General features: G+C 32.5%; 1 protein-coding gene across 4 annotated transcripts in view; it reads right to left on the reverse strand.

The window, feature by feature from the left end:
* Positions 1-12,289, reverse strand: part of Grid2 (glutamate ionotropic receptor delta type subunit 2) — a 1,411,364-nt gene that overhangs the window by 554,257 nt on the left and 844,818 nt on the right. For all 4 annotated transcript variants that reach the window (XM_021734724.3, XM_078021917.1, XM_005337550.5 and 1 more), the window contains exon 6: positions 4,659-4,832. In XM_021734724.3, the coding sequence (XP_021590399.1) occupies positions 4,659-4,832 (174 nt within the window). The remainder of the gene's footprint in view (positions 1-4,658; positions 4,833-12,289) is intronic.

Here is a 12,289-nt window from a genome sequence, read left to right on the forward strand (position 1 = left end):
CAGATGACTGCCTCCTCTCGTTTGTTACATTCTCAGTGGCAGGATCAAGAAGTGGCAGTGACCTTCTCTGAGATTTCCAAAACCCCTCCTAATCTTTTACTTCTTTCTCAAAGCAAGTACTCACTCTCCTTGGCAGTTCCCGTGCTCTCTCATGCTCCTTTGTGCTGTCCTCTACTGATCTCTTGGTGATTTTATTTGTGAGGTCTTTGACTCCTTCCTCACCATGATCCCAAAGTGTCTCTCAGCATTTAAAGGAGACTCCAGTTTCTACTCACAGAAGCTTCCCTTTTTCTATGTCCACAACCAACACGTGTGACTGGGAGCTGGACATGAATCTACACTACCTCTGACATCTTATCTTCCAGTATTTTCTCATCTAACTCATCATTTTTCTCTGGCTTTCTGTCACTACACTTGTTCTCTGTCATCGCTGAACCTGTAGCTGCCATCTCTTCTCTGTGAAAATATTTGATGCCATCTGTGCCTTACCCTGAAACACTCAGTTTCCTTCTGTTCACCATCTGATATAGTTCCCAGGCTGCTCATCATCCAGGTACTCTTCCTCTGTCCTTCTCTTATTTCTTCAATGTTTCTATTAAAGTTTAGTAACCAGAACTGACACATTAATGCAGATATGATCTGACTAGGAGACAGTAGTGTAAGACACTGTATGTCTTGATCTTAGCAAAGTGCTTCTGACAGAGTCCAAGATGATATTAAAATGGTTTAGAGCAAATCTGACTTTGCACTGCACTCATTCTGAATTTGTCTTCAACATAACGGCTTTGAACAGCTGTCAAACCAGGCCTCTTCCTCTAGACTTCATGTAATTGATTATGAACCTATACTTTATGAAGTTTCAACTTTTAGGCTTATTACTCAGTCAAGATTAATATTTATTTGGATCTTGTTTATGTAATACAACACCGGCTTTCTCTCCTATATTTATGGCATTTACAAATTTCAAAAACATGTTTTATTCATTTTCATTCATGGAGTGATAAACATTGTGACAATATTAGGTCCAAGGACAGAATCTTGTAGATGACCATAGACTTCCTTGCATTTCAAGAGTGAAATATTTATCAGTGGCGTCTGAATATTCATCAGGTTCCACTTTTCTCAAGCTAAGGGTAAAAGAATACCTGGTGTATTTTAGCAAACATTCAAAACTACAGAATATATCTAAGGCATATTCTAGATGTAGCAGTGTCTCTTGAATAGTTTATTGGTACTTCTATGTGAATTAATTTCAAGGTCACTTGAAACTTTGGACAAAAATAACTACATGGCTTAATTGGTAATTATTTGAAATGGTTTAATTTTATTAAAAATACATGTTTTAACTTTTAAAGGTAATGATAATATTTTAAAATATTTTGAACCTTCTTCTCTGAGATCAGAGTTTAGTATCTTCATCCCATATGGACTCATTTGGTGAAAATATTCAAATGTCACCAATTTATAGAGTTTTCAATGTCTTCCCTCAGGATTTCATTAGAAAATTTGTCAAAAATGCCATATAAAACTCAATATATAACACATAGCTTTATTATAGGCTCCCAATCCTAAAAGCCTATTAATGAGGGCTTAGTTTGGCTGTGATTTTTCTTAAGGAAGCCCAATTGTCTTATTTGAAATACTCCAAACCATTTATTTAATGAAACATTCTATAGTTTATGTAAATATTAACATGCAATATACTAAATTTTGATTGTCTGAGTCTTTTCTTTCTACTTTTGAAAATTTGGGCAATAAACCAATCTCTTTTACTTTGGTGTTCTTCCCAAGAATTTCTCTCACACCTCTAAATCATAATATTGGGAACACATCTGCTGGATTATTGATTGCTCAAAGCACTTAGGTGTTAGTCCTCATTTAAGTCAGTTAGAAATACTCCTAAAATCTTTAATTCCTGCTCTTTATAAACTAATGGCTTACTTATCTTTTAATGATTTTTACTCTAACTTATCCAGTTTGAGGATAATTTTCCTTAGATGGAGAAAATAGATTGAAAAAGATTGGAGTGTTCATTTTCTCTTTCTTAGCATCCAAACTAACACGAGTTCCACCAAACAGTAAAGGGATCACTTCCTTCTTGTTTCATATGTTGTAAAAACTTTTTCCAGCTAAGAGGACTTCTTTACTCTTTACTCTGAAACTTCAACTAACTTTGTATTTTAGTGTTTGGCTATTATTTTAAAGATGTATGAAACTTGTTTGCAGATCTAAATTTTATTTTCCTTCTACAGACATTAAAATTAGAAACAGCCCAAAGGCCTCCATATAGATCCAATGTACCCTCCCTTCTTTTCCTTGTATTGATTAATGTGATTTTACAGTTGAGTTTCTACTTTTTGAGCTCACTTTGGCCAATGTTTATAGTTTATTTTTTCTGAAATTTTTAAAATTGCCCACTTCCTAATTCTGGGGAAAAAGACTATCTGTGGCCATATTTATCTGCATTGTTTTTATAGATGCCAAGTTGAGGGGTTGCTTCTCCTACAGAACCACTTCCCCTTCAAATTATTAGCCAGTCATATTGTGTGCATTTCATACAAAACAACATTTTATTTTGTTTCTTGATCTAACTTCATTGAGATAAAAACTTTTCATCAAGGAGAGGCTGTATATCAAATGTTCTGCTTTTAGGGGAACATTTTAAATTCAAGAGCTTTGTATTCACACTTTTAATTATATAAATCTTTACATATGAAAGTTTGTCAGTTTTCCTTTTATATATTAAATATTTAGTCAAATGCTATCACACATAAGAGGGAAGTTAATATGTAACAAATCCTAAAAGAAAAAATAATGCTCTGTTTTGTTCCATCTCTGAGTTTGAGTAATGTACAATGAACACAAGGGTTAAGGGTGGTGATTCCTTGATCATGTTCCTGCATCAGATAAGCATGGGAATATAGAGATAAATAAAATATGCTTGCTGATTAACTGAAATGAAAAGATTATGCTCATGTGTGAATGTGCTTTAAAATTCTTTCTTCTTTCCCTAAATGACACAGTTTATAAATTTTCTAGCTTAAACTTTCATTTCCTGCTACCTCCTTTGACAAGAACAGTCTTTGATATTTCATAATTTTCTAAATCTAAATTCTTCCTGTTGTTCTCCATTTAGAATTCTATAATTTTCACATCGATTATATTCGTGATCAGTGAATATGAAAATATGGTCTATTATAAGCCTATTACTAAGAATGGCACTAAATTTAAACAAGCCCTTTTAAGTAAAGCTTTAGAGTGCCTTACTTTGACCACTGCCTTCCCCTTAGGTACATTCAAATCCACAAATATTCACAAAGGTGCAATGTACTGGGGTAGGTTTGGTGGAGGAAGTGATACAAAAGGACACTGAGATTTATGATTCCGGATCCAGTAAGAAACAGAATATTCTATGGATAATGATCCTGGAGCCATGATGCTTATTACATTCATAAGTGTGAACAAAGTGTTGGATAGATGGTAATTCATCTAAAAAACTCAACATTGATTAAGAATAGGAGACTGGAGGATCAGCTTTCAAAGAAGTAGTTTTAGCAAATTACTTTATATATCTAATATTATTGAATACAAACTGGTCATATTACAATTATATTTCCAAAGTGTTCAAACTGAACATCTAAACTAAAACTATTTTCATAGTAAACATTCTAAAGGATTAACTTTCTAAGATATATCATGTTTCCCTGATTTCTAAAATTGATCACAACTTTAATCCTTGATGATGCTTTAGAATTATTGTTTAAATATTCACTAACAGGCTAGTGTTGTACTACAACAATGCCCTTAGAAACTGCTTTATGATACAGATTTCCTTTTACAGCAAAACTCCTATACTGATAGGATGTGTAAGTTAGCGTGTGTGATTGATTCTTCCTTTTTCCTGTCTTTTGCCTTGCTAGAGAGTGCTCCTTTTGGCTCCCTGCTGTTGGTGTGTCTGCTTTATCTAATACCCCCTTCAAACTGACAGATTGAGATCTCCAGTACAAGAAGAAAAAAAAAACCTGATAGGATTTTCCTTAAGAAAAAGAAACAGTCTCCAAGTGAGTATTTAAAGAACATTGTCTTGAGAAAGCTGCAGGGACTTGGGTTCTTTTTGCTATTGAGAGATTTTATTTATTTACTTACAAATTCTTTGTTGTATTCTTGACAGTGAAGGTTTCAGCTATAGCATGGGTTCAATATGACTAATATAATGTTATAGCACTTTTTGGAATTTAAATATTATTTCACTGAAGTTATGCAAACTGGAGACTAATCTTTGAAAACAAAATAATAAACATTCTGTCCTTGTTATACCCAAAAAATCAAGCAAATGTATTAGCTTAATAATTTGGAATGAGATAGTAGGAGTATCAGGAACAAATTCTACCGTGGGAAATGTTGTGGATCTACCTGTTTAGAAGGAAAGAATCTTTATTTACTATATTTTTATTAAGCAAGATATTTTTTCTATAATAGGAACAAAAAAATCAAAGATATAGATTTTAGCACTCTCTCCCTATCAGAGTTATTAAAATGATAGAAGAAGAGAATCATGCAGAAATGATACAGAATATAATTCTGAATCTAATGCAACTCTAAAAGCACTCTTTACAACAAAGCATGCTGGTAGAAATGCCCAGGCATTTAGAGTATACCTCCATATTCTGAGCAAATGGATCCTTTGGATCACACAATGTTGAAGATATTCGATGGTTGCCACGGAAACATCGCTGACTTATATTCTGGGGGACTGGAAATGTCTGCCGAATAATCGTTAGCCTTCCAATTGACCTTCTTACAAGTTCCTGTACATCAACATCGTTTATTTCCTATAGGATAAGATAGGAAGTGGAAGAATTAGAAATTCATCAATACAGCAACAGAGAAACACAAAACCATTAATGAGTTGTTATCTAGGACTGCTGAGGGATTCTGTTACTATAATACATTTGCTTGATGCTTAGCACATATCTAAATGAAAACAGCACATGTTCATTGAAATAATCAACTTATTTATAGGTGTTCTAATTTAAATTATGTACATTAGTGCCTAGGTAATTCTGACTGGAACAATTTACTTAAATGTACTTAGTTATGATCAAGTTTATAATTTATTACATTGAAAATATAGTAGAAAAATATAGTGTGGTAAAACATTGAAAAAGGTGACAAAATAAGTTGATACTATAGTTTGTCATTTATTAATGGACTTCATCATACTTGGACAACCTAGGAAGATTGTTGCAATGTAAGAGAAATATATATGGTTCATAGCAATGAAAAAACAAGGCTTTAAAAAAGTGATATAAATGGATATAGCAAGAGGAGATATTTTTAAGAATTTTATTAATATTTCTTAGAACTATTGATGTTAACTAACATGTTTCTCTTTGTAATAGATAAACAAAGTGCTTATAAACCATTGAGTAATGTTATAGATGTGGTCTTGACATAAAGGTAAAAATTTCTGCTGGTTAATACTGACTGAACCAGGCTGAGTGAAGGAGAAACTCAATATTCTTTATCTACATGAATTTTATTTTGTATAAGAGTGTGTGCCAAACTCAAAGAATAGCAATTTCTACTTTCTTCTCCCCACCACCTCCTTACTCCACAATTAAATTTTAAGATTTGACTACATAGTATATGTAAAAACAATAAAACTGAAGTAATATTTTTATAACATTCATTTTTTTCTAATTGGAATTAATCAGAACAGAAGTAATCAAAATAAATTTTGGTTTTAAAACTGTCTTTTGACTAAAGCAGTTTGTGCTGAATAGTGTCCATTTGGAACCTTTTAAACCAATGAGGCCTTTGCAATTAGCAAATTATTGGTGTGAATAGATTCTTATGGCAATAAAAATAAAATATTCGATGCAGGGCAGGATATACTTTGGAGTATAGTGAGCATGTTACAGTTTTGAATCAAGGAATTATTACTGAAAATTGAAAAGACAAATTTTCTTATCCCACTAGACTCACTAATTACATATTACTCTTCTTGTAGACTAATTATATATTACTGTTCTTTGTAGCATGTGTTAGCTTTAAAATTCACCCTTTATTTATGATCTTTATGAAATATAACTTTTCTGAAAATAAAATAACACCTGCCATCAGCTGTAACCAGTATAATATCAGGAATTTCTGGGCGATTAATCCTTAATGCGCCATAAAAACTGGTTTTTCTCAGTTTATAATGCCGTCTTTTTCCCTTAGTCTGTGTCATTTCACTGGCCACCAAAAACTCTGTCTGGCAAAGAGCAGGTCACTTTTTAATTTTCTGTCATCTTCTCACAAAGCAGAATTAAGTGATGCCCTGTCAACTCCATTTTAATCCCTAACATTAACATGGAATCTTTTAAAGTTTATGTTTGTATTGCTATTCAATGTCTTTCAATGTTCAAAAGTTCCATATAGTACAGTTAGGAAGATTCACTTAAATCATAGCAGAAAACTGTTCTGCTTTTCTCATAATAAGTTCAGTTATCTATGTAGCCTTTGTTTCATGATACCAAGATTTATCAAAATTCTTATCAAATAGCACCATCTCTCTCTACACCACACATGATGAATTATAGATCAGCACATTAGGATAAAATTTTACATTTAAAAATTGCCTATGATGTTAAGTAAAATACTGCCTATTATCTCATTTTTTGCTAAAAAATGACAACATGAAGCATACACTGTTTATTTACACTTTATATAATAAAGAACCACAGAGATTCCATGCTGTTTATTCACAATACTTTTTACTCGTAGAATGAATTGAAAAAACTCTCTAAAGTATACATAAAGTCCATATTTCCTTACAGGAATTATGTAGATTAATATTCATGAATTATGGAAATTAAAATAAAGATATATTATTTCAGCATTTAATAGCCTGGATTCTACAAGGATCAATAAAGTCATCTATCATGAGTCAAACACATAAAAAAGGATGGTTACTTTTTATATATTCCATAAGCTGAAGTTCTCAGGTACCTAGGCCTATGTAAATCTGAAGAAATGTCAATTTGAATTGAATGTATTTTGTCTATTATTATTTGAGGAAGGAAAAAAGAAAGTAATTTTCTGGGAGGAAAAAATCTGCCATTCTGAATAAAACTAACAGACAATCTGTCTCAAAAAAGTTCACTTGCAATTTTAGTTTTGACACCTGATCTCAGAAACAGTGGGATGGGGATATGAAATCTTGATTAGGCAGCTATTTCATATTTACAGAACTTTACTCTGTGTTTTAAAATGTGCATTTCAAGAGTGGCAGATGCAATACTACATAAACACAAAAAGACAAATGATCACTTAACCTAGAAAGGGATTCTCTTAAAATTAAAAAAATAATTGCCAAGTAAACAAATATATTAAAATGCCAAACTATTGAGCAGTTAGGATCTATATTGTTCAAATGCTCTGAATTTTAAAAATAATGTTTATAAGTTATCTCAAAAATAATCACAGGAAGAATTATTTCACTAATTAAATACGTCCCCCTGAGTCCTAGCACCACGGACATGCTAACTAACAAACCTGTATAAACAGAAAATACCTGAGTTTTAAAGAATTGAAAGAATCTAAATGATAGAATGATTTGTGTTGTATACTGTGTATACCTATGAAGTAGAATTACTATTGCAATAGAAAGTAAATCCATATGTTTCAGTATACCTCTAACTTTCATTTTTACTTCTTTAGCAGCAAAACATAATGGCCTTTTTCCACCCAAAATAATTAAGCTGTATAATCAAAATTTATTATGAGTTAATATATTCAAGAAAATATTTACTTTAATATTTTAATGTATGGTGAGCCCTGAAATGTGTGAGCCCAAGGAAGACGAATAAAGCTCAAACATCTGCTAGGGAGAAATATCCCTGGAACAGCTCCTACCCAGAACACATCTGTTAGGAGAATTGAATACTTCCCGAGTTCTTGCACTTTATCAACTTTAGGCTTAAATTAATAGAATTTTGTGGAAGGAAAAACTCTAAAAATCCATCAGTTCAGATACAAATCTAGATTATATAAATTATTTCAGAAAGATAGTATCCCAATTCCCCTTTTACCATTTGTTTCTCCCCTCTTCCTGTTCTCTTGGCTCTATGACAAAGTTCCTGGGTCATAGTGGGTATTAAATAAATGTTGATAATTAAAAATTTAATGAATGATTGAGTGACAACACTTTACCAAACTACCTTCTAAAGATACCTTGAATTTTAATTCTAGACACTGATACTTTAAAAATGTTAAAATAAATCTGTATAAAACGAATTTCACTAATGAGATGTTGCCGTCTGTTACACAGTACAGTTTCAAAAGAGTGTTTTATTTCTAATATATTTCTGTTCTTCATGCTTCAGCAAAGATGACCTTTAGATGCTTCCAGAAAGTTTTAAATTAATGTGAAGCAAACATTCTGTTGAAATCTGAAACAAAACTAACTCTACCCTATATACCAACAGGAAGAGGAACAGAATGGCAGGTTTCTGTCTGGTAGATTAGTAGTGTACACCTCCACTCACCATTAAACAAACAAAAAAATATCCACTACAGAAGTAGGCTTTCTAAATCTCAAAATAACTCCCCCTCCCACCCTAAGAAACAACTTACTTTACTGCAGTAACCCATAGAGAAAAAAATAAATTATTTTTTTAAGTCAGTAAAATCACATCAGGACATTAAGGGTCAGGCTAAATATTATCAGGGATAAATGGGGACATAAAGTATTAAACAGTGTGCAGCTCAAAACAGTGTATATCTTCCTATCTGAATTTCTAACTTTTGTAGAACTTAAATAAAGTGCTAGGCCATCTGCTTTAGGGCCCTGAGGGGACGACAATACTTATGTGGAAAGGCTTCTCTAAGCTGGATCCAGTGATTGCAGGGAGGAGATAAGTAGCATTACCAAGTCCTAACATATGATTGATTGCACCATATGAGCTAGCACAGACTCTCATGATTGTAGCACACTTAATGCAAATGAAAAAAAATATTGTTTTCAAGTTTCTACATCAATTTGTATCATGATGCATAATGCCAACTTTGATTTATAGCCCTGCTCTAAAAAACTATCGGTGCAATAAGATTAAATAAATATTTGCAGCTGATTTTAAAATTAGCAACAAAATAATAGCTACAAAAGCCAAACTAGACAGATTCATATTCTCGGGGTTCAGTAGAAATGGGCTTTTTTGTGTTCTTTTTTTAAATTTTTAATTAATTAATTTATTTGTTCTAATTTGTTATACATGACAACAGAACACATTTCAGTTCACGGTACACAAATGGAGCACAATTTTTCATTTCTCTGGTTGTACACAAAGTAGAGTCACACGATTCGTGTCTTCTTACATGTACCTAGGGTAATGATGTCTATCTCATTCCACTGTTTTTCCTACCCCCATGACCCATCCTTTTCCCTCCCTCCATTTACCCTATCCAAAATTCCTCTATTCCTCCCCTGCTCCACCCCCACCCAAACCCCCATTATGGATCAGCATCCACATATCAGAAAAAACATTTGGCCTTTGTTTTGGGGGGGATTGTCTTACTTCCTTAGCATAATATTCTCCAATTCCATCCATCTACCTGAAGGCATTTGTGTGTTCTTGGGGGGCTTTTAAAGTATATTAGCTTCCTAGCAAATTTGAGAAAACCTTACTTTTACTTTTATGGGAACTAGAGTAAATGATGGTTCTTATATTACTAATGTGTATAAACAAGCATGTAAAAAAAGTGTATAAGAAGGGTCAAGAGCCATTTTCTAAGGCAGATTTCAGAGAGACGCAGTAGCTGAATGGAATCATATGGAACTAAGAGTACTGACCTTGGATATGCCAGTGGGTAATAGTTTTTCTTGCAAACCTGGTCATTTTCTGAGTCTTTGCTAGTTCAGATATAAGTAATAACCAATGTAAATGGTGTGAGTTGTGAACATTGTGTTTTTCAAAGGCTAGGAAGTATTAACCTGCCCCAAAGAAACACCATGTTCAAGGACTAAAAAGTAGGTCTGTGGGTGAAAAAGAGATAAAGCTTTCAATGACAATAAAAGTGAAGTTATAGTTATTCATAGTTCTAAGAATTTATAGAATAAAATGATACTTGAAGGAAAAGAACTGAATTCTTCTATGCTTGTAACATGAGCTATTTACCAGATAGATTTTTATTCTTATGCATGTTTTATTTTGTAAATACTTGCACAATTTAAATTGTGAAATATTCACTTCCCAATATTTTATGAAATACTATTTAAGAATAAGTTTAACAAATTTAAGTTATAACCTTGATAGAAGAAAATATTTTTATTATTCTTTCCATGTAATTTATCACCAATGAAACGGTCTATTAGACAACACCTATATAATATGAAGAGGTAATTTTTTTTTCTATAGCTTGACCCTTCAACAGTGAATAAATATCCACAATGTTCTGGTAGCTCTACTTGTTCTTACTTTAAGATTTAGTGTAGAAGCTAAATTGGACATGGGGGAAAAGGTTAACTTAGGGATTCCCTCTGCAATCTTATCAAAAAATAGAAGGGAATGGGCATTTCCATTGGATGACTATAAGCATTCATTTGTTTTGATTAATCTGTGTCTCCAAGAAGGCAAGAAGTCCTGTCTTCCTTTCCAGTCAGCTTTATTGACATGAACAAGTAAAATGACTCCAACTTCTTTGGCATCAGAAAATCTTCCCTGTCAGAGGATGGTTATGAGATAACAGGGATTAGGAGGTTTCTTTATGTTTAAAACAGTACTCTAGATAATAATAAAACCAAAGATGGAAGCTAGTGGAATAAATGGCTACCACAGATTACAACTGAGGTAACAGAATTAAAAAAAAAAAAACATGAGGAGAATTATCACAAATAACATAAACCGACAACAAGTCCAGCTCTTTATTAGAAATCAGTTTTATATCTGATTATCACCACTTAATAGTTCTGTAATATCTGGTGAACTATTCGATTTCTCTGAGCCTTTGTTTCCTTGCCCAAAAAGAAAAAGAAAGTATCTAGTGTGAAAAGCTATGAAGGTTTGCTGCATTGCCTTCCCTTTTGTTCTTCCCTCTATCATTAGGTTCAGATATTCTTGGTGGAAAATTAAGAGGCATGAGAAAATTAGAAGGTATCAAAATGTCCCTGAAAAGCTGGGAAATCGCCTACACATCACATGGGTGAATCTCAGGACAACACATCTTAATTTGACACAAAAAGTGTAGTGACAAATCATAAAGATATAAATTTGGCAGACCAAAAACAAATTTGTAAGACATTTCCAGTGCCTTTACCCTGAGCTAAAAAGAACCACTCCATCAGTGAAGTGTTGTGTAGGAGAAACAACTTGAAACTGGAAACTATTTTTACTTTTATACATAAAAAGAGGCAAATCATTTATCTTTTATGACCCTGATCATCTCAATAACTTATGAATAATGTTTAGAATTCAATAAAGTAATGAGAGAGAGCAATCTGTGAACTTTAATAGGAAATGATCATTACTGTGATACCATTTATCATGTGTCATTTGTCAGGCACTGAGTTAGAGATTAGATAATATCTAATTTAATTTTTATTATGAACCTTTAAAGTAAATGTTATCATCATACTTATTGTATGAATAAATATACTGAAGTACAGGAAGATTATTTGTCCATGGAAACAGCTAAAAAGTTTTATAGCCAGAATTGAACCTTTTTTTTGAGACTGAAAAACCATAATTCTTACCCTAAAACAAATCATATTATTCTATAATTCTACAGATAGTAGCTATAGGTAATAGATCGTCTTTATTCACAAGTGATAGGTATGATTGAATACTATGTCTTGTGAAGGGCAAATTCATGTGATCACATTATTTGTTCAGTGCTAATGTCATTGTTCTTTCTGATTCTGACTGGCAGGTGCTAATGGAAAGACTCATTTCACAAGGCTCTTGGGTTGTAACATATTTTTAATCTTATGTATTATTTTGGCAAAAATAAAAAAATTCACAAGGAATTTGACAAGTCTATGGATTTTTAAAAAATTGTATGTTATGAAAAGGGAAAAAAATCTGTTCTGTGTTGATTCATATTCATATGCTGAACTATTTAATCCTCATGTAAGGGGGTGGATATAAAAGTTTTAGAAACAACATTAAAATATAAATGGAACACAAGCACTCCACTGGGAGGAATTCACTTTGCTTACAAAGAAGATCTGTACTTTTTATAAAGATGATCTCTGAGCAGGCACTATGTGCCAACAGCAAAGCTAAAAGATACTCAGTGGGGGAGA

The sequence above is a fragment of the Ictidomys tridecemlineatus genome, chromosome 9 (genome assembly GCF_052094955.1).
Source record: "Ictidomys tridecemlineatus isolate mIctTri1 chromosome 9, mIctTri1.hap1, whole genome shotgun sequence".
NCBI lineage: Eukaryota > Metazoa > Chordata > Mammalia > Rodentia > Sciuridae > Ictidomys > Ictidomys tridecemlineatus.